General features: G+C 46.1%; 1 protein-coding gene across 1 annotated transcript in view; it reads left to right on the plus strand.

Moving 5' to 3' along the window:
• The window catches only part of Put (activin A receptor type 2 punt), a 50,179-nt gene extending 27,497 nt beyond the window's left edge, over nucleotides 1-22,682 (plus strand). The window contains exons 6-10 of the mRNA XM_077706586.1: nucleotides 9,300-9,539; nucleotides 10,967-11,105; nucleotides 12,090-12,220; nucleotides 14,538-14,664; nucleotides 14,919-22,682. Of these exons, the coding sequence (XP_077562712.1) occupies nucleotides 9,300-9,539; nucleotides 10,967-11,105; nucleotides 12,090-12,220; nucleotides 14,538-14,664; nucleotides 14,919-15,022 (741 nt within the window). The 3' untranslated portion in view covers nucleotides 15,023-22,682. The remainder of the gene's footprint in view (nucleotides 1-9,299; nucleotides 9,540-10,966; nucleotides 11,106-12,089; nucleotides 12,221-14,537; nucleotides 14,665-14,918) is intronic.
• Nucleotides 22,683-23,485: the final 803 nt, after the last annotated feature.

Consider the following 23,485-nt stretch of genomic DNA (forward strand, 5'->3'; position numbering starts at 1 on the left):
AGTTTTTTTGTGTGGCAATCACATGCAAGTGTATATCAATTTTAACATAAAGGTTTAAAGTTCTCCTGCTAACCACTTATAAATAATGCTAAATAAACAAATATTGAAACATGAAATGCAAAATTATTCTTCCCTTATTGCAAGTTTTAAACATTCAGCTTCACACTGCAAAAGAAGTGGTCTTGCTAGCTGAACTACATGCTGGGATGTACTTCGAGAATTTCCTTTCGCTGCAACGCCGCTCGTGGCGAAGAAGTGGGAATTTATAGAAAAATTGTAATTTTTTGTTGAAATCCGACCTGTATGGCTTTTATTAGTACCTGGTCCAGTTCCAAGTATTGACTTTCGAAGGGAGAACTGTACAGACTAAGAGAAAAGTGATACATAAAAAAAATGCTTTTCTGGGAAATTTTTTGTTCCCAAAGGCTTATGTAGAAAACTACCACATGTGACAGGCGAACATGGGTTTGGGCAGCATCGTGGGGCAATGTGGCCTCTTCTGGCGTCTGTGTAAAGGGGTGGATTCTGAACCCCAAGTTAAGTAAGATTTAGCCATGTTGATGACAGAGCTGATCCAAATTTGTGCAATCAGAGCTAATGAAAGTTCTGCATGGCGAGGGTCACTAACACGGCACAAATTTGGCAATAATATAAAAAATTACGACACAAGCGGAAAGCCAGCATATGAATGAAATGGGGAAACTTCTAATGAAACAAATGTAATAAAAACCAACAGCGGAGTTGGGAAAAAAAGTGATGGCATAAAAAATGTGTAAATGTATTGTGGGAGCTTTTAGCATGTGATGCATCGTAGAGACGTGATAAAATAGAAACAACTGTAAATAAGGTTAGCGGAATGACAAATGAAATAAAATAAGGGGTTGAAAAAGGTTATGAAAGCACAAAATCCTAATTTTGATTAAATATAAAACTCTTCTCTGCTCTATTTTAGAGCAGAAAAAAAAACGTGCACATATAGAAAGCAATGTTTTTGGAGGAACCGTACGTTTGTCACATGGCATTTTATTACAGACTGCTTCGTAGTAGGCCAGTTAGTAACAGAGAAACATCTATGACAGGATGACCTAATGAACTGTTCTTTTGTGTTTAAATGGGAGTGCAGAAAGTTTGATCCAATAAAAGAAGGCTATGCAGAGAGTGAGGAAGAGAGCTGGCAGAAGTGAGTACTGATATATGACAAAGAAAACGCCCAGGGAGAAGTGCAGGGATGAAACTATTTGAATCCCTTTCCCTGCTGTTCCCGCTGACTTTTGTGCGCTTGGGCTGCACATGACAATGAAGATATTTGAATGAGACTTTTGCAGTCAATGCAACTGGGAGTAGAAAGTACTGTATTTACACGATTGTAGGTTGACCCCTTTTTTCAAATTTGACAATCCAATGTTGGGGGGTCGAAATCGAACTGTGTACCGCTAGTAATGGCAAGATAAATCAGAAATCAGGGGTGCTACGAGCTGGGGACAGCTTTGCACCCTCGTTCCCATGGTTACAGCCGAAGCGTAGCGTATTAATTTACCATTGCATACATTCTGGCATCAATAAGGGTGATGCCGACTTTGAAAGTTGGCGTTCGTACGATTGTGGCTACTTCAGCGTCGTGCATTGATTCAAGGGATTTGGTAATACTCATTTTGTTTATTAGAGGCGAGCAAAACGCTTCTTGAATGCAAGTAACGTACTCACTAGTAAAAGGAAATCGCGAGTGGTCGCTTCTGTCAGCCACCATGTTGTTCGTTTTGGTGCGGCCACTGCCGGTTGCTTCGATGGTTGTCATCTCACTCATTTTGTTTATTACAGGCGAGCAAAACGCTTCTTGAATGCGAGTAACGTACTCACTAGTAAAAGGAAATCGTGAGTGGTCGCTTCTGTCAGCCACCATGTTGTTCGTTTTGGTGCGGCCACTGCCGGTTGTTTCGATGGTTGTCATCTCACACCGAATGTGTTCTCATAATAGCGAATAAAGTTTTCGGCTAAACCCTCAGCGCATGGTTATTCCACGTGCTTATACAAAAGCTTTTCTTTTTTAACACCTACCGTGCGCACCACGAGCGCAGTAGAAGTTGATGGAAGAGCCGCTGTGTTGGGGGGTATTGGTAGTTGACGGAAGAGCTTCTCTTTCTGATACAATTTCTTAGGCAGCCGCGTCGTCGCATGCTTCTGTTGTGCTTAATCGTCCCGTCCGTCATGAGTTCCCCGGTCCCCAAGAACTCTCGGCGCTCTTTCGCAGCAGCGTTTAAACGTGCTGCTATTCTCCATGCCGAGGAAACGAACAACTGCGCAGCAGGGCGCAAGTTTGGAATTAGTGAACGTGTGGTGCGGCAGTGGCGGCTTCAGCGCGAGGACATCTTCTCATGCGACTCCAAGCGCCGTGGCTTTCGCGGGCCAAAGTCTGGACGCTTTCCGGAGCTGGAAGCGAAGCTTGTGGAATACGTGACCGATCTACACGACCGATCGTGACCGATCTACACGACCGATCGCTGTTGGTCACCTGCGAGATGATCACACAACAAGCACATGTCTACACATCTCGGGCAGGCATACCGAGGGCTCTGTTCAAAGCCAGCCGGGCTTGGGCATCCAAATTTATGAAGAGGGCTGGCTTTACCCTACATCGACGCACTGGCGTGTGCCAAAAGTTGCCGGCCACGTACGAGGAGAAGGTCTTCGCCTTCCATAGTCACTTTCTTAAACTGCGTGACACCCGGCAGTAGTACTTGCTTGGCCAAATCGGCAATGCCGATCAACTCCCGTGTACTTTGACATGACCATCAACACGACAGTGAGCGTGAAGGGGGCACGCGATGTCAACCTGCTCGCAACGGGCAATGAAAAGCTACGTTTTACTGTGATGCTGTCATGCTTGGCGGATGGCACCAAGCTTCGCCCGTACATTGTATTCAAATGGAAGACGATTCCAAAAGGCGTTGTGGTACGGGCGAATGTGAAGGGCGTCATGACGGATGACGTGGTGGGGGAGTGGTACCGTCTGGTGTGGCTTCTGAGGCTGGGGTATTCCTCAAGAAGGGCGTCCCTAACCTGCTAGTGTTGGACTCATTCCGAGGCCACCTCACCGCCAAGGTGAAACCGGTGCTCCGGAAGGAGCGTACCGACATGCTCGTAATCCCCGGTGGCTTGACGGGTCAGCTTCAGCCTCTCGATGGGATGGGGGGTCAACAAGCCTTTTAAGGACCTCCTGCGCCGCGAATACGAGTGGATTTCGTCCGAAAATTGCGAACTTACCTCAAGCTGGTGTGTGAGGAGAGTCTCCCTGGCTACCGTGTGCGGCTGGGTCCTCTCTGCGTGGGCGGCTGTACGACGCAATGTCATGGTGCGGTCGTTCGCGAAGTGCGGACTCGCACTTGATGACGATGTGCTGTGAGACCACAGCAGCCATGACGGCAGCAGCACTAGTGAGGACGACTCCAGCGAAGATGAGTGATCTTCAGCAATCACGTAAATAAATTGCCAGTTTGAAATTGAAAATAAGTTTTATTAAACAAAACATGATATGGGTACACAGTATATACAGGAGGAGGTCCCATGGTTATGAAAACTGCAAGCGGGACCTCCTATACAAATTAACAAAATGACAATAAAATTACAATGACAACACTGGTAAACATAATAGAAAACAGTACTAAACAAATGTGAAATGCGCTCGCTCTTTTTTTTTTTTTTTTTTTTGAGATGCAGTTTTGGGGGGGTCGACCTACATTTGAGTCGACTTGCAATCGTGTAAATACGGTAGGGCTCAAGTGATTTGAAGCTGAAATCGTTTCTCTCTTTTGACAAATCAACAAGTTAGCTGTAATAGTTAGCTGTTAGCTGTAAATGTAATATAAGTCTTGATTATTACATTTAGGTGGTAACCGTGAATGGAGGTGGTGCCATCCAGTGGCACTTTCGCATGTTGTGTACCGTATTTACTTGCGTAATGAACCCACTCTTCTTTATTTTTTATTTGTCTCCGGAAAATTCTGCGTGAATTTGATAGGAGGGTTCATTCTTCAGGAAAATGTTGCGACAGATTTCAAACACTGAAATTTCAGCGCTTTTCTTAGCAACATTTCACTGAAATGTTGCTAAGAAAAGCGCTGTCAAAATCTTGCCTTGTTCAATCGATTGTGGGGTTTAACACGCCGACGCAACGCAAGCGATGAGGTGCACTGTAGTGGAGGGCTCCGGATTAATTTTGGCCACCTGGGGATCTTTAACATGCGCCGAAATCTCGTACACACGGGTGTTTTTGCTTTTCGCCTCCATCAGAAAAGTGGCCGCTGCGGCCGGGAATTGAACCCGCATCCTCGTGCTCAACAACGCAACGCCTTAGCCACTGAGCCACCGCGGCGGGTAGGCTTCACGTTCGTTGTCGGCCCACAGCGTGTCGTCTTCCGTGCCGCCAAGGCACTCCAAAACTTCTTTTTTTACACCGGAAAATTTCCCTTTACCGGGAAACTTCTCTTCATCTTCAGTTGTAACCCTATTTTAGTGCTCGAGTTTTTGGTCTGAGTTTCGAATGGGACGAATGTTTTTTGTGGTTCCTTGAGATTCGTATCATCGAGATTTTACTGTATGTGTAGAAGATGCAAATTTCCTTCAAAAATTCTGTTATTCAGAAGGGGGCACAGCCATAATACTTTTTGAGTGCTGTGAGTACTTTTTCTTTATATAATCCCAGACTGCATTGTACAATTCAGTATTGAGTTGTGGCAAATGTTGTTCAAAGCAAGGTGGCAGTCTGCAGGAGAAACTTTGGAAACGCGTAGAATATAAAATGTGCAGACTGAAAATGTGGCATAAGAAAATGTTTTGGTCAGTTTTTGTTGCAACTTCAAAACAACAGAAATGAAACCACTTTCTTCTGAGCATTGGTTTTGCGAGTAACTGTAGTGTTGGGCATGACATGGAGATGATCAGAGGACGCATGCTGTTGAACATGTTTGGTAAGTAGTAGTTCTTTAGCGGCGGAAGGCCTCCAGTGTTGTTCCAGTTCGTTGCAGGTCTTGCATTTGCCGACTTTTCGTTTCCCCTCCAGTAGCATGCGTTACTCTCATTTACATTGACTGGCATTCCGGCGGCGCAGTTTCTGTTTACACTGCAGACTCTGAGTTTGGACTTTTCCGCATACTATTGCGGTTAATCACAAGGCGCTTAAAGGGACACTGAACACAATACCAAAGTTGGTCTAAATAGATAGATTGGCATCCCCAGAAAATGAATATACCAGTAATTGGGGCACTACCTGTAAAATAATCTTGTAAATATCAGAAACTGAAGCTATCAGGCGCCCTGCACAGCTGATGTAGACAGCGACTGACCGGATGTGCCAAGAGTCACGTGCCTAACAACCGAATGAGAAGCACGCGCACAACCTCCTAAAGAAACAAGTAAAATCTATCTTTATACGTTCGCTTCCATAAGTCGTAAATGTACAGGTATAATTCCAGCCGTGCCGACATTCGCAAGCTGCCCAGCCGCGGCAATGGTGGTGGTTGTGATGGTTATAACAGGTTCGGCGTAGTCACATGCCTGTTACTTCCCCTCTATGTATACCAAGGCTGCGTTAGGCAAGCCCATTTGTTGAGCCATACATTTGAATGTCTTTTTTGAATTTTCGGATGAACGTGGACACGCTTGCCTGCGTAATAATAGCATGCAGATGCACCCGTACTCCCATTCAGGTGTTCCTACCCTAGGCGCTGTTTTCGCACTAGGTATTGGGTGCTGTTACAAGTGGAACTAACAGATGGCGCCACGTAGTCAAGCCAAGTAGTTCCAGTGACTTTAAAGCTGAATGCACAGACAGCAGGCCAACCCACGGTATAAAAGTGGTTGCGCTGTCTGCTAGACATTTTGTAGGTAAAGTAAAAGGCCATGCAGCACATTCAAATTTTTAACCACCATCGCACTTGTGCGGCATCAAGGTTGGTGCACACACAGTGGCAGCTTCGAATGTGTAGGGCGGGAAAGTTGTTTTGTCGTATGCACCGAGAGCGCGACCAGTGACTCCTGTGGCCGTGATAATTCACTTGGTAGGTTTTAGTTCTGCTGCTTTACCACACCGCTGTCTTACTCACTTCCGGTTGCCGTTTGCGACACACGAAACGTCATGAAATGATGCGAGGGAAGAAACATGTTTTTCAGTTGGCAATTTCTCGGCAATTAGAGCATCTTTCAGTACCGAATAAACGCTGAGAGGTCTACGGGTCAGTTGAAATTTTGTTTGAACCAGTTACCTTCAGTGTCCCTTTAACTCTTTCGCTACCGCGCCTATCAAAATCGATCAATTTGATCGATACTTTTGGGAGCGCCTTTTCATAGCGTTCCAGGCGTTTCTCGAACAAGTAAAGCTGTTCGGAGTTAGATCAGAAAATGGCCTTTCAAAATCAGTTTTGTTTTCATTTTTGCAAGGGAAACATGATTTTTGACACGCTTTTGAATCACCTGGGTGTGGAAAAGGGGCGTGGTCATCGCGCGTCACGGCTACCAACGAAGAATGCGTGCAACTCGTAATTACTCCGCACCAGCGCTTGTTTTTTGCTATCAGGGCATGAATGGGGAACTAGCAAACAATTTTCAATCGTCAGGTTCGCGCTCTGACAGTAATAATCCCAGAAATCGGCTGAAAATGTCAAGCAGTGCCTGGTTGCAAAGCTACTTTTGATTTTAGGCAGTTTATTGCCTTTGCGCACGTTGTTCTAAGTACTGTGGTAGTTCTACTTACCCCAGGACCATTCGCAAACAGTTTGTTCTACTTACCCCAGGACCATTTGCAAACAGTTTACAATAGTTTCGGTTTCGTTTCTGCATCGTGAAATTCATATTTAGCACTACTACGCAGTTACCCAACTTCAAGGCTACCTGCCATGGCACCTGAAGCGTCCACGACTGATCCTCGAACAAAGCACGGCGCTCCTGATTTCCCCCCACCCTAACCCAATTTCTGCGATAAGAACTTTAGATGCAAGTCAAAAGGTCACACCCAGTCGCCAGATATCTGTTCCGCCGGGGACAGCGCTTCAAACCGGCCTTACACTGCCAGATGTTCGTCTTCCAGTTTCGTTTCCATTCGAGGGTATATCCGGGTGTCTAATGTTGCTGCTTAGTTGAACTGTCTATTTGGACAGAGTCTCTGATAAGTTTTTGTACTGTTTCATTTAAAAAATGTTAGGTGGCGCTGCAATAGAGCAGGCTTGTTGTGCTGATCTTTTTCAGCGCGTAACTACTGCTCGGCCAAAAATCGCAGGGCACGATTCTAGCTCATCGTACCTCATTTTTGTGAGCAAGGCTACAATTGCGAGTAAGAAGATGATAATAAAGCTCAGATTTATGTTTTGAGAGATAACTGACCGTGAACAACAACAAGCGTCAGCCACGGCGTCCGTTTTAAAATTCATGCATGTTTTTTTCCGCATCGCGTGTTTGTCACAAATATTGCGCTCGCTGTAAATGCAAAGTCAGCCATTGACAAGATGTTTTTACGTTATGTGGGGGCTAATTGGTACCTCTGATAATGACAAATTGCCAGATTTATTCCAGGAAACTACCCGAAATTGCACATTTTGAATTGGAGGTTGGGCTTCACCGCATGACACCAGCACCGTGCATGCCAACATTTTTTTTTATATCTGACAAACTGTTCCGCGCAAGTTGACATTTTTTCTAGGGCGTGTTTTTGAAATGTTTTCCTACAAATTGTATATTCTAATTTTTTTCTAGTACCGGTGGTTTGATATACACAACTCCTTTTTTATCATTTTTTCGAGAACTTGACAAAAATTTTGGTTTTGATATTTTTTTTACAACTATGATATATAAAAGCCTTTAAAAACCGGTATTATTGGAAATGCCGTTAAATAATCTGCATTTTGTGCTCCTGCAATTAGTGCCAAACCAATTTTTTAGCAGGAAAAAAAATGTTTTCTTGGAGCCCTAAAATTAGTCAATTTTCCGGCGGTAGCGAAAGAGTTAAAGGAGCCATGAAGAGAAAACACAAGCTTGGTTCATTCAAAAGATTGTCTTGTTAGAATCATGCTGACACCACTTTTAACGTAAACTTCGCTCAAATAAGCTACATAATTAGGAAAAACGGGAATGGTCATGCGACCCACCAGCTCATTTCCCGCAACAGAACCTATGATGTCACATGAGCTAAGCTCTGCGATTGGCGGAGGCTGGCAGAAGCAGACGCAAATTAGGTAGAGCTTACAAACTAGACGAACGAGCGATTTGCGCTTAAATTTAGGGCACATTCTTTACAAAGCAATAAGAATGATGGGACAAACAGTGGAAGTTACTAAAGCACATGTAAACATGGAAGTACTGATGCGTTCTGCTGTTCGTACTGCGCACAGCATGCTTGGTTTAGCTGCACAGCACTACGGGGCTTGGGGTTGTCTCAGACGACACTGGCCGATATACGCAAGCAACGGTGTCTTACGTGACCCCATTTGTCGAGCGAGCACTGTTTCAGGGAACGAATGTTTTCTCCCAGAACAAAAACAAGCCAGGTTTAAATGCGGGCAAAAACAAACCAAACGCTTGCCACGGTATGGTGGCGCCATCTAGGTTACGGAACGTAAAGAAACGCGGGAACAAACCAACACCGCTGTACAGGGTGGAGACAACCTTTGAACGGTCCCGTGCCGCCGCAATTGGGCCAACGGGCTCAACGCGTTATTCTTTTCGTTTCCCACGAGACCTAGCAACGCGAAACAGACAATATGATTCAAACTTCTTCAGTAAACCGCGTTGCGGCGATAATTTTAGCGCGGTTTTGACACAATGACTTGCTTCGGCGGCGAGCGAGCAACCGAAAATGGCGGCGCCAGCGTATACGTATCTCTACCCTGTACGGCGGATGCGTGCATGAAGGTACTCTAGGCTGCAGAGCGGTCGGTTCCTGTGATGTCATTTGGGACCACGAAAACGCACGATTGAGCGGGAAAATCAAAATTTTAACCTAAATTGTTTAATTTCTCAGTGAATAAAGCACCGTTTGTATCCGGACAAGCGCTGGGGGCACTATAAAACACGAAATCTTTCGAATAAAACCAACTTGCATTTTCTCTTCATGGCTCCTTTAACTCGTTAACTGAACAACTAAGATGCAACCGACCGATGGCGCACCGAAATCGGCAAAGGCTCGAAGTATAGCGTTCCACCATGGTGCAGCTACGGAGAAAGATGGGCTAGCTTGGCTGGTGTGGAGCCAGACGGAAGGGTGGGGTAGTGGAGATGCGCAGAAGTAGCGAGTGCTGCCGTGGTGCCCGCTGCAGGCCCACCTGGTGAGCTGGGGCGAGGTGCTGAAGGTGAGCGAGGGCATAGCGGTGGGCCTGGCGCACCTGCACGGGGAGCTGCCGCCCAACAAGCTGGAGGCCGGCAAGCCCCCGCTGGCCCACCGCGACTTCAAGAGCAAGAACGTGCTGCTCAAGGCCGACATGAGCGCCTGCATCGCCGACTTCGGCCTCGCCCTGGCCTTCCCCACGGGCGTCGCCACGGGCCAGGCACACGGACAGGCAAGGCACTCGCAGCTGGCAACGCAGGAGGGAGGGGTTTGCTGACCCTGTCTTGTTATGTAACAGGTTGCTCAAAGGATGCATGTGTATACATATATACAAGGCATGTGCAAATGAAGCGTGAAACAGGTGTGCTTTTGAATGCGCACCACAAAGTGAGGGGTTGAAATGCAAAATTTGATGTGTCAAAGATAATATTTTGGCAGACTTTGGATGAAATTTCAAAGATATACATATATATCTTTGAATAATTAGTAAGAATTAGTAATATTTTGGCAGACCTTAGAAGAAATTTCAAAGATATACATATATATCTTTGAATAATTAATAAAAATTAGGACTATTTTGGCAGACCTTAGAAGAAATTTCAAATATATGCATATATATCTTTGAATAATTAGTAAAAATTAGGACTATTTTGGCAGACCTTGGAAGAAATTTCAAAGATATGCATATATATCTTTGAATAATTAGTAAAAATTAGGACTATTCTTAGTGAAATAGAATGTCTTGGCTTGGGCGATTCTTTATATGCAAAAAATTCCAAACCCTGGGAGAAAAAAAAAATTTGTGGGTCTCAGTACAGTATTTTTCAGTGCAAAAGCTAGTGGGATTTTAAAAGATATAGAAGGCACATGAAAGTTAAGTAAAATAGGTGTGTTGTGCTTTTTAATGGTACAGTTTCTGGAATGAAGTACACTAGAAGTTGGCCAATACAATATTAGCAGATTAATAAAAGTATACCCCTTGCCAACGCAGCTGTTTATTACTATCACAGAAAACATGACCAGTGAAACAGGATTGAGGGAGGTAAAAGCTAGGGGCACGTAAACATAAAAAAAATATATATCTGGCAGCTCCTGCTTGGTAACACGTTATTGAAAAGGCACCAGCCTTGGCTAATGCGCTACCACAGGCTTCATTTCAGTTTCAGTTTTGGTGAAAATGTGTTGCTATCAAAAGGTTTATGCAGAAGTTTATGGGGCGTTTCTCCAGTTGTTCCCATGTTTCGTCATGGGCGCCTTTATCCCTAAAAAAAAAAAATTACCCACTGAAAGCGGCTCTTCAAGTCATGAATTTTTGAGCGAAGTATTTATTCGCGCAGTAAATTTTTAATATTTTGGGCTTATTGCTAGATACAGATATTGGGATATTTATTGAAGGAAATTGTTTATTGCGTTCTACATTTTTTTCGGTGGTTGTGCTTGACTCTGTAACCTAGACTCGTTGGAATGTATAAGCGTGAGTGGGGACAGAACAGTGTTGTGGAAAGTTGTGAAAATGTGATATGGCCCTCGCAGCAGACTCGGGGAATATGGAAATGGGAATGTTATCGAGACGACGGCTTAGCTCAACATATGCAGAGAGTGACAATTAAAAGAAAAAGACCACCAACGGGTGGTTTGGTCTCGCCTCCCTGTCTTCAGGTGGGCACCCGTCGCTACATGGCGCCTGAGGTGCTGGAAGGCTCCATCTGCTTCAACCAGGACCAGTTCCTGCGCATCGACATGTATGCCTGCGGCCTTGTGCTGTGGGAGCTCATCAGCCGCTGCTCGGCGCAGGACGGTGGGCTGCGCTCCTCCCACCCTTGCTCCCATGTTTCTTCTGACTGTCAGTTTTACATTGTGCACCTTCTCCTGCTCCCCTGTCTGCTTAGAGGGGACGGGTAGCGTAGCGAGTGACGTGCCGATTTCCTGTTGAAATGCGCTGAAACAGTGCGGGTTTCGCTCCCACAATATGCAAAATCTTTCCATCAGTAGGGCTTACACGGCAATGTTAGGATGTGTTATGACAAAGGTAATCTGTGGCCTCTTGATTAGGCTGTGTGAAATTTCAAATGAACAGAGCTGCGTCTAACAGTGCAGAGCCGGTGGCAGTCACGGTAGCACAGTTCAGCAACAAATCATTGAATTTTAGTTCCCCTCTGTTATTTGGCCACCATGAATCTGCCTATGTATTTTAAACAAACTAGACAATAAAATGTAGGAATGTCTGCATACTTGCGAATTTTTTAACCCTAAAGCGAACTTGGGTCAGCTCAAGGGGCCATGGAACGAAGATTGATAGGAGTAACGTTGAGGGAGACAAAACGAGCTTCGTGGATCGGATTGCAACGTGCCTTCTTGTGGCACCCTGTGACAAAAGCAACAAACGGAAAACCTCTTCCTTCTCTACAGGCTCCACAGAGCATTTATAAAGAATTCCTAATGAACAACCCTTTTTCTGAAGTATACTTTTATGTCGATAAAAGAACCTCAAATAGTCTTCTAAATAGTTACGGTATTCGCAGCTACAGGCAACATTTTGAGCTGGTTGGTGAGCCACGCCAAGTGAAAAATGGAACTCTTCTCAGCAGTGCACAATGCCACACTTGATGAAGCGCGGCTGGCACCAGGCTTCCCCCTAGTGTGTGCTTGTATGCTCGGATGCTCGGGGAAAGTGGCTGCCTGAGGACGGGCAGTGCAGCACCGAAGTGGTGTGGAATCCTTCTTTGTGCAGGGAAGAAGCCAGCCAGCCTTGGAAAGTGAACCGTGTTGTGTGTGCTTGCAGGCCCCGTGGAGGAGTACCTGCTGCCCTTTGAAGAGGAAGTGGGCCAGCACCCGTCCCTGGAGGACATGCAGGAGGCCGTGGTGCACAAGAGGTTGCGGCCACGCATCCGCGACCACTGGAGGAAGCACCCGGTAAGGGGGGTGGGCCTGAGAGGGCCTCCTCTTGTGCAGGGGGTCAGAAACCGAATACTGTACTCCTCTAGACGGCCAGATTGACCACGTGTTTGGCTGGTAGGGATCACATGCAGAAGCGGAAAACGCCGGTACAAACTGTCGATGATTATTGCCACATGCTCAAATACAATATGCCAGGCACACAGAAAAAAAGAGCAAAGAAAAAGTGCTGCGAGTTGAACGAGATACGCGTCAAGTGTGGAATCACTGCTCACAAAAGCGTGGCAATACGCAAATGTGCGCTGAGGGTACAAATACAGTGGAATCTCGGTCGTACGAATCTCAAGGGGCGACAAAAATATTCGTATCACCCGAAAATTCGTATTAGCAGAAAATGAGAAAAAAATGTAATAGTGCCGCGCATGTGACAGGCGGCGGCAACATGGTGTCGGCTCTTGCTGTTAAGAGGTGCAACTACCGTATAAACCGGATTATAGGTCGACCCGGTATATAGGTCGACCCCCTACCTTGAGGTGGGAAAAGTTCACAAAAAGAATAATTCGGCACAGAAGCCATGTTGCCGCCGCTTGCCGCGCCGCGCACAGTATGGGTGTGGTATTCGCGGCGGCGCATTTTCGTGAGCAGAAAATGCTCCATGCGGTTCACACTTCAACATAATCAATGCGCAAGTAGTGCAGGCAACACGGCAAAGCGACAACAGGGTAACTATAGAGCACGGGGCATAGACCTCAGAAGCGAGGAGTGCCCCGGTGAAGGTATTCACTGTCGAAGGTATTCACTGGCGAAGGTATTCACTGTCAGAAATGGGGGAACGCTTGATTGCCGTGGTTTATTCAAAAAGTGTAATACAAAAAAGGAAGCTACAGGCACCCGAGCTGCAGCCAGCGGAAACGAAAGGTACAGAGAGAAGAGATTGTAGCGGGAGATAATAGAAAGGAGGGAGAAAGACCAGGCGTCGAGAGGGCGGAACGTTCTGTTTGTTCGGAACAGCGCCTCTCCTGCCGCTATTGTAAACACCCCATGAGGAGGACTACCGTCAGCGGGGGAGGACTAATGCTTTTGTGCCCGCGCGCAACCAAGGCCGCACGGTCGCACCAACACTCCCGCCTCCCGTCCATGCCGCAGTCGCCTGCTCGCAGCTCGCCTGTTCGTATCACTCGCACCAAAGTGATAAATGCGTACGGATCATCCGAATTTTTTTACATTGCATACAATACATTTTCGCCAGGGGATTTTGAAAATTCGTATCACAGTGAAATTCGTATCAACTGAATTCGTATTACCGAGATTCCACTGTACCATAAACAGACGCAAGTGGGCAGAGCAATAAAGAGGTAGTTGTTGGTTTCAACTTGTCTAAAACCTGACACATAAACGTGAATGAGAAATTTTTATTGCAAGAGCCGTACCTCGCGTACAGTGGAGCTATCTCCACAAGCAAATGGTTCGCTTACTCTTGCAAGATGATGTAAATGACGACACCCAAAGGAATGCTTTCCCAGCTAATCGTCGCTTTTAGCACAAAAACTTTCAACAAGGCTACCATTTGCTTAGAGCTACTGTAAAACGACCAGGCAGAAAACCCCACCACTGGTAGAAGTACAAATGCAAGGACAAGTGCAGTGACAATAACTAATGCGACCACTGTCTTATTTATTTATTTATTTATTTATCTATTTATTCATTTATTTATTTACTTATTTATTTATTTTATTTTCCGCCACGGGAGAGGATGGTGACACTTTGTTATTATGAGGACACAGAAGTGACTGCAGCAGTGTGTGAAAGAGGACGATGAGGAACGATGGCGGCTATCAGACGTGTGCTGCCTGCGATCTGATGTAAATACAGTTCTTTTCCTTTAACGGGGGCATTGTTGTCGTGACAGGCACCTATTCATGGAGGAACCGTAACCACATTACAAGTCCTCTCTCTTGTCTGCACCCAACTCTTTCATTTGCTGCACATCAGGAAGGCGGTCTTTTCCAAAGTACTAAGTTTCTATTTCCAACAGAGTTTATTTGCATGACGCGAAGGGAAGAAGGATAGAGTGGGGTCCTAGGAAATCTGGTTGCTGGATAGTGCTCATTGCATATTTCGGTGTTCATCTTTCTCCTCACTTGTGCATGCTTCGTCATATTGGTGCTCTCCTAATTGCCACCCTCACAGGCACGATGCGTAGCAGAGCTAAAGATTAGTGCTGTGAAACAAGATGCATTCGCTACAGCTACCTGTCCTGACTTTTCGTTGGTTGAGGCTCTTGTTGTGTGTGTTTGTGATTGTTTTCTCTGCTACCACCACCACTCTTGCCCAGGGCCTGGATGTGCTCATAGACACTGTACAGGAGTGCTGGGACCATGACTCAGAAGCCCGGCTGTCGGCGAACTGTGTCGGGGAAAGGATCTCGTCTCTCTACAAGACCGTCCCGCCCACTCCCACAGGTGCGTTCCACTCACGCCTCCCTCCGCTGTGTTAGTATCTCCAATGTCTTCCTGGTGACATCTGCTGGTGCAGAGTGGAAAGCATGCCACTCACTGCTCAACGTGTCGCGAATATTGTTTCGGGGAGCGCACTCGTCTTTCCGTTACCTTAGACTAGGTTATTTTGTTTGATTTGCCTTGCGTTTTCAATCGGAACCACTCTACGACGTCCCTGGCACTTCTCTTTTTCTTTTCTGCCCTCTTGCTGCTTGCAGCTGGGGACCACAAGGGCATGGACGATTTCTATGTGCCGGAGGTGAACATCAAAAGTGCCCTTGAGACGGCCGTGCTCTTGCCCCCCAAGGAGTCGAGCATATGAGAAGGAGGCTCTTCAGAGACTACCACCTCTTCCTCCATCTGTGGGGTGCGCTGAAAACGGGCTGGCATTGCCAACACGTTGTGCTCAGATGGATCGCAAACAGCCTCGAAATTGAGCAGGGCTGTTGTTTCTGCAATGCCTTTTTGTGTAGTGCTACATTTCCCCTTTTTTGTTTGTTTGTTTGTGTGGATGATGCGTGCATGTGTGTGGTCAGTTGTAAAAAAAAAAAACAATTCCACGGGTGTTTTAACATCTAGTCAAGCAGGCAGTGGGAGCAAGCTGGACCAAGTGAAAACAAAAAGAAATGTAGCAAAAAGAAAAAAAAAGAAACATACCTTTGAGGGTGGCCCCGGGGACTTCACTTCCTTGGACTGTTGTGAGGAAGGTTGCTCGACTGAAGCGGGCTCCCCTGCGCGAGGCAGGAAGAAACTCGTCTATGCTCTCTCTTGTTCTGTTTGCCTTTGTAAGTTTTAAAGGATATATATATTATATATACATATATATATTTATATATATATGTGCATGTCTACATATTACAGGTATGTGCAAAAACAAGTGTATTTAATTCCATCGCTTAGGATTAGCATTAAACAGCACTTGTTGCCTCACTGTGGGATGATGGGAAAATTTCATCGTCAACAAAGCTTTCATTCATGCAATGGCGACACTGATATTTTTGTTTTGCATGAGCATTGTGCAAATATTTTCTAGATGCTGGATTTTCTCAAAAGAAGATTTAAACAGGGTCACCACAAAACTGTTATAAAGAGAAAGGGAACGGCCGTATGTGACTGCTGAAAAGTTTATTCTTTCTTTTGTAGGGAGAGGGAGAGATAGATGAAATAAAAATTGCAAGTGCAATGTGTTGAGGTACGTACTTGGCACAGATTGGAGCCATTCATTTCACAAAGTGAGGCACCAGATCTATTCGTTCAATTGATGACGTTCGTGGAAATTTCCATAAAGGCGCTCCTGAAGTGTAGTGGACAGACTTTGATTGCTAGCCAGATAATTGTGTAAGGCCTGTCATGCATTTGTGTTCTTTGGCAGCGCTGAGTGAGCAGAAAAGCGAGGGGGGGGGAGGGGAGGTCCTGTGGATGAGAATACAAAGCAGCTGCCGTCGGGGTGAAAATGCCACATCGGAGCATATGGCGGCCATAATTTTATGCGTATGACCGGTTAATCCGCGATCGTGAAAACATTAGGGAGAAAAGGTGCAATCAAAAAATGTGTCTGGAAAACAGCCGTTTTTCTCGAGGAGAGAGGTAGTGACGCGGCTTTCCATGAGGAACAAGCCTTGTTTTCTGGTCATCCCACTCCTCACATGACAGTGGTGGTGATTGCGACGGGGATGCCATGGCAAGTGCTAGTGGAGAAATGCTTACTGCTAGCTAGGCCTGTGTCAGATTTAGCAGAGAGATGACTCATGCAAGGAGAGAAAACTGCAAATGGTCTGCTAGCAGGTCTTCGCTGCGAAGTGCTTCACTCACGGGCCAGGAAAAGCGTCATTTTTCAGAGGCTGCCAGTTTGGTGATTCTGCGAGGTCTACCATGTGTGGATAACGAAGAAGGCAGAGACAAACCCCCCCCCTCCCTCTGTGAGGAACTACGTGCAAGGTCCTAAAGCTCCGACACAAGAGGGGGACGTTTGCTGCTCGTGTAATGCTATAATTAACCGAAGGCTTGCCCGTACCTGCTAAAACTTATACAAAGTCGAACGTAATACTAGGCTGTTGTAGATGACGCTGGACTAATGAGTGGGTTGCTTTGCCGTGTGCTCTGTGGGGTGATCTTTCTTGAAGCGTGCACCAAATCTGTCAAGCCGTGCGCGTGTTGTTGTGCCAGCAAGCTGTGTTGCACCCCTGAGTAGGCCGCGGCAGCTTGGGTGAGGCTCCACAGTCTGATCAGGCAGTGCTTTCTGCAAATCAAGAATGAACTGAGGCCGGCAAGCTTTGCAAGGCCAAACACTCATTTTTTGCGCCGAGACGTAATACTGCACGGCCGTAAGGGGCCATCCATTCACTGTGCGGCGCAACACTGGCCAACACAAATAGCGAGCAAAAGAATCTGAGTGTGTGCATGTGTGTGACTAGTGTCTACTGTGTGTCTGGCATTGATGCCCCTTTGAAAAAAGTACAAGTGCTGCTGCCTCTCGTCGTATATTGCGTTGACTGATGTGGATGAGGTGTTCTCATTAGTACAATACCGTATCAAGCCAGCTTTTAACTCTGGCAGCATTGTTATTCGCAAAGCCAGAACTGTGTCCCCCCCCCCCCCCCCCTTTTTTTTTGTTTGTTTGCCCCGCTGTAGGTTTTGACAACTGTGTTGAAGTATGAACCCATTATAGTCTATATTGTGCTGTTTCTTTTTCATGTCGTTAGCTTGTTTGTGTCAAAGGAAGTTCACCTTCCATGGACTGGTGTTCTTCCTCATTACGCTTGTTTTGTCGTCATTTTATTACAGCAACGTCTCTTTTGCAATACTGTTCGCGTATTTAATTTTTGTTCAGGAAACTGCAGTGCCAACTTGACTTTCAGCATGGCAGGTATCGTAGGGAGGCGAGACGAGCAGCCACTTGGGAGTTTGCTGTTGCTTTTACTTTTCACTCCCCACGTTGGCGCGCACGCACTTAGGAGAAAGGGAAAAAAAAAAAAAAAATCTAGGTTCTCTTGGTTTATCCCGCTTTGTTGTTATTTACAAGAGTCGGCCGAGAAAACCTGCGTTTACGGGTAGCGACAAACTTGGTCGCAGTTCAGATTTCGTTTCTCTCCTCGGTGTCCTGTGTGTGCTCCGTCGTCCCCGAGTTCTTAATTGTTGGTGTCATCTTGGTGCTGCTTCTGAGGACGACGTTTTTTGCAAGAACTTGTAACCCTTGATATGAAGTACCTATGATGGGGCAAGAAGGGCCCTGATTGGTTATGATGTGGCAAGGAGGGCCCTGATTGGTTCTAGCAGTGTGGCAGGAAGGTGGTGCAGCAATGTTTGCAGAGCAAGAAGCATTAGCACCTGCCTGCACCATAAAGCGCAGACTCGTTTTTTTCTGGAGCAAGGATTGGAGGCTGTGAGCCAGCGTTGCCGATAGTGCGACAACTTATAAGTTACTTGCTCACGCCAGTGTTTACACACACACACACACACTCAAAAGAGGGTATACATTTTTGTAATGCTGTAAAATGCTTCACGCTTCTGCTTACCTGTCTTTTGGTAGCGGGACGCATGTAGGCAGGCAGGCAACCCCTGCATAGCTGGGTGCTTTGCCTGAAAGTACGACGCTGTCTGGTGGCACAACTGGAAGTTGCGAACCATGCAGATGTGTGCGCTCCGCAAGGGCCTGCTTTGACGCTTTGGATGTTCAGGAAAAGAGGCTTGATTTTTCGGTACAAAAACAAAAATGTCAAAACACTACAGCAAAGCAGAAGGGAAACGTACTTGCCCATCACTGCCAACATTCCTGTGTGTACAAACAATGTGTGTGCTTTTGGTTTACTGTAGAGTTGTCATCATATGTGCTACTTAAAAAACATGAGAAAAAGGGTGACAAGGAAAGAGAAAATAGGCCGAGCAGGCACCTGAGCACAGTAGTGTGAATGCCCCGAGTGAAACGAAGAGACTTGTGTTAAGACTGGAGTGCTTTCTGTACACATTGCTCCATGTTGTTCCGTAGGAGGGTTAATGTAGGCATCCAAAAACATTCTGGCCTCCTATATGCTCAGAAAAGGCAGATCAAAATTATTTTTCTGCCTGCAAAAAGCGGGAAGGTTCAAACCAAGGTCCTCGTGTACCACAGGCGTTGGGTGTCGTCGGTGGAAGTTGCCTGAGCAGTCCATGGGGCAAATTGTTAGCGACATTGTTGTGGTATATATAGTGTCAGGTTCTCTTATACTTTTCTTTAAGGGGGGAGGGGGGGGGGGGCGGCAAAACTTTTTGCTGTTCTTCAAGTCCTGTTGCTTATGAAAGAGGCTGAGAAACGCTTTTACAAGAAATTGCAAAAAACATTCAGTGCCTCGTGTGGTGAAAAACTCAAGTGCCCGTCTGGTGAGATTTTGGCGCGCATTAAAGATGTCCAGGTGGTCTAAATTAATTCGTTGCCATCCACGTTGGCACGCCTTAAAGCCCAAGCATAATTTAACAATACCTCTTCCCTGCTGTTCGTTCTTTTGAAGTGGCTTGAAATAAGTCCCTCTTATCCGACTGCCGGACTCGTGGTTTCTGTTTGTGTGGTGCTTTGCACCCGTCCCATGCATAGCCGAGTTACCTGTGCTTGCCTCCTGCAGTGCTAAGTCCTGTCTATTCTGTGGTTGTCCCCGTTTCATCGCTTTTTTTTTGTCTCGCTGCATATTCGCTAAAAAGAACAGCTGCACAGGACAAGCACGCAGATGAGCGTGTTACTTTCTGTCGAGCACACCAGGAGTGGACATCTAATATCCGTGGGCACACTTGCTAAACTAAGGTTCCTGGTGTCAAGAGGCATGCAGACGTGTAGTGCATTGTGTTTTAGAGGACATGTAGTTCAACAAAGGATTGCTGTATTCTTTGTGCAAACAGCCCACCGTATCTGTCATACCTTGCTGCTCAGATGTGTTAAAACCTGGCCAGAAAATTGGGTGCTGCAGATTTGCCTACGGCATTCACGCAACTGTGCTCGGGTGCGCTGCGAGACTTTTTCCCTCCGAGTAGCCATTCCCCCTCCCCCTTTTCTGAGGCTGCTGAGCATGCCTTGTTGTAAACATTTATGTTTTTCTTTTCTTTTCTGTGAGGGTACCAAGGGGGGTCAGAAAGATTGTTTTGAGAGCCCCGTGTAGAGTTTTCCTCCAGGACCAGTGCCCCAGTGAAGAGTGCCAAATGCAACCTTGTTTCCCCTTTTTTGTTGACCATGGCATCGTCTCTCGAAGCCCAACGGGTAATACTATTCTCATTGGGGCGCAGCAGTAATTGTGGCAGATTGTGCGGCAGGATGTTGAACCACAGTTCCTATTTTGATGGTTTTGCCGTTCTCCCGTGGCTCCTCCCTCCCCTTTGGTGTGTATGGCCTTCACCTTTGTTCGTTTGGTCCGACGTAGATGACAGCGGCGCAACGTCGTGGCGGGAGACAGTGTGATCTTGGTGGTTGGGCTTGTGCAGCTCTTCGCTTACCCAGGGGAAGTGGGAGAAGGAAGAAAAGGCTTGTGTGTCTTCACAGGTCCACACACGTTGACGCGACACCGTGTTCGTCAATCACTACTTAAAAAGCGCTGTTGAGACAGCATGTGTTGTGTATGTCCCGTGGGAGGATAGCGCCGAGTTTGTTTTGGGCGTGGTAGCGAAAGGCTGGCAACTTTGGTGGCAAGAGAACTTGCCTTTGCAGTTTTCTTGCGTCAAACGTTGCAAAGAACGTCGAGTGCGAAGCGGAGTACCGTAGGGAAGGTGAGAAAGCGAAAGTGGTTTCAAAAGACGTCAGAAGTGGCTGGAGGCTTGTGCATAGGCGGAAGTAGAGAAATGGCAAGCAAGGATCCACTTTGCACGAGATTTTTTCCTGAATTGTATATTTCTTGTTCATTTTTGATGTACATACAGTAGCTTCAGTGGAGACCCCTCTATGGACTACAAGTTAGTCGACGTATCGGTGCCGGGGGTTAAAAAAAAAAAGGTGTTGGATCGTGCCAGCCTGTTTCTTCCATCTTTTGGCAGCTCAAGTACAAATTATTTCTCTGGCTGTAGATATGCATACAAATGCTCTGTGCTGCGTAAGGCATCCCAAGTAATCGAGACAGCTTCGGAAGCATACAGGTGGTCCAGGCATTGTTCAATGAAGTCGGTCTTGTGAAATCCATGTTGCATTAGAGGTCCGTAACCTGTGAACGTGCTTACTTTTGCGAGCATGCCGATTGCGTGGCAGGTAAGCGGTATATCCGGGCAACTTCATCTTGTCTCCACTGTACCATTATATACATATGGTGTCCCAAGGTACGTTGCTTGCTACAAAGGAGTTGAGGGGAAGGCTTTGTTTTTTCGTTCTCTCTCTTTTACCAGATCACTGCAGAGCATTTCAAGTGAGCGAAATCGAAAAGGCATACAGTTGTAGACGAAAACCGGGTTCTGATAAGTGCCTTTTGTGTTGTTTTGTTGACGGTTGCATTCTGTCAGGCTCCGCACTCTCGCACCCAGAGATCCAGCGTTAGACTGGCGGCAGCGAACCGCTGTCTCTGCAAGCAGTGGAGGCCATGTAGCTAGGTCGAGGAGAACATTTCGTGGGAAGATCAGTTCGCACTGCTCTTAGGATGCTCGCAGACAAAATGCATTGTAATCACTGCTCTAGAGATGCGAAATTTATTTTTAATACAATAGATTTTTGTAATTTTTTGTGATCAAAACTCGTTGTTGCGCATTATCCTAGGTGAAAGCATGTAGTTTTTGTGTTGCATTAGTGGCATGCTTAACTCCTTTTTCTTCATGTGCCATCTCTTCACATAGCTTTCTTCACGCCGAGTCATGGAATGAGGCACACTGTAGGGGGGGGGCTAACAAACTTCGTGTGCTCTGGATTGCCAGACATCCAACGTTGACGCGCAAGCTAATTTCACTACTCTGCACAATTGCTGCCTGCTTGTGCATTCCAGTTCCTGCAGAAGCATGCCAAAAGCGGAATTGGTTCTTTTACCATTTACTGGCCACGGGAACCTTAAATTTTAAAGTCGAGTGGGACATGCTAATATGCGTGCCATTTTATTGACAGCACGCAGTAAAGTTTCACTGTGGATTGCACTTTAGGTGAAATCTATGCTTATGGTGTATCAGGGACTTAAGTGTTGGATGCAGCTGGACATCATTCGAAAGTAGCGTTGAACGATTCTAATTTATAAGAGGCAGTAATGTGCATAATTTTGCTAGTGAAAGACTGCCTGAAAGGCATGTTGCCGTTGATGAAATTATTTTTTGTTCCCTCAAAAGCTTTGGAGAACTGCATTTGTGCTTTGGAGTCTGGTCATTCCGTGCACTCAGCAGTGTTACCCGCAACCGAACAACCAGGCCTTAGTAAATGCTTTGTTGTGCACGTGGAAATGTTTGACTTGTATACCCTACGGGAGATTGCTTCAGGCCGCATATATAGTCCAGTATATTGTGACTTATTTACCGAATAGTTTGTCTTGACGATTGAGGAGAGGTGCCGGTTTCGGCGCCTTGTAGTTTTGTCAAGCATGTGTGTGTGCGTGAGGAGTGTTGCAGTGCTTTTGCGGGTACCCCAGTGAGGTGTGCTGGGAGGTGTCAGACTTGCCCGTGCGTAGCCCAAGGCTTTCTGCACTTGCACCTTGGTTTGCCCGATGGCAGTGCCACGGGACCACGCACTTTTGTGGTTGCGCTGCCATGGAAATAATCGGGCTGTTGTTGCCTCCCGTCCACCCGGATGGCTTCCTCGGGCGTGCGTCTGGAGGAGACAAAACAAAACCAGAAGGTGCTGCTACGAGCATACCACATTGCAGTGTACAGATTTCATTCATTTTACATGTGCTCATTCATCACATGCTGTCCCCCACCCCTGTATTGTACATTGACACCTCCCCCCTCCGTTTACTTTGTTGTCATTGCTGCATACTGTGTTTAGTCTGTTCAAAGACCAAAATAATTTGCATGCTTTGTCTATTTGCCCGAGCAGATTTACAATAAAAAAATTATCATCTATGTGAGCTTGCGGTTCTTGTAGTGTTTTCTTTGGTGTCCCTTGTTCCTGGTGTAGGGCTGCATAAATGTGAAGTTGTACATTGTATTGCCGGCGATTTCATTGAGATCCCTGTGGCACTGTGATGTGTCGACGACACAACTCCTTGAAACACAGATCACCTACCTTCACCTGCATTGTTGGCCAGGGTATGAAATTTTAGTGGATAGCAGTGCCGATCGGCCCTAGTTAATTTGCAGCAGAAAAATGATTTTGTAGGAGCCATAAAAGAATAACTTACCGTACAGTTCCGAGAGAATGCCCTGCCCCGAAACATCGCCCACCCTCCTTTAGGGGTTAAGTATTCAATTTGCTAAAAGAGCTCCAAGATTGCCCACCCCCTAAAATCGATGGCTTTGGCGCTGATGAGTGAACAAAATAAATGCAAATCATCTATTCATCTGTTGACGTGGTCACTAATTTGTCCTTTCCGCACTTCACCCGAAAGTTCGCCCATCTCGAATTTTTCTTGATATCTCTGCAATTTTGGTTGGCGGTGCCGCCACTTTTTTTTTTTTTTTTTTTGTAGTTTTTCACACTTGACCCAAAAGATCGCCCACCCCGTATTTTTCACTTGATATCTCTGAAATTTGGGTGGACGTTCTTTCGGAACTTTGCGGTAAACAGCGAGAAGCATGCCTCAAGCAATAAAATGAGCTTTAGGATAAGACAACCTGCAGGAACACCAAAATGTGTTTTTTGGGGCAGAGAATCGGACGAAAAAGAGTGGTTCAAAAGCTTGCGTAACTTTTCTTCATCATGCTTCAGCAC

Source organism: Haemaphysalis longicornis, unplaced genomic scaffold, assembly GCF_048455015.1.
Source record: "Haemaphysalis longicornis isolate Haplotype H1 unplaced genomic scaffold, Haemaphysalis longicornis Haplotype H1 scaffold_4, whole genome shotgun sequence".
In the NCBI taxonomy this organism is placed as follows: Eukaryota; Metazoa; Arthropoda; class Arachnida; order Ixodida; family Ixodidae; genus Haemaphysalis; species Haemaphysalis longicornis.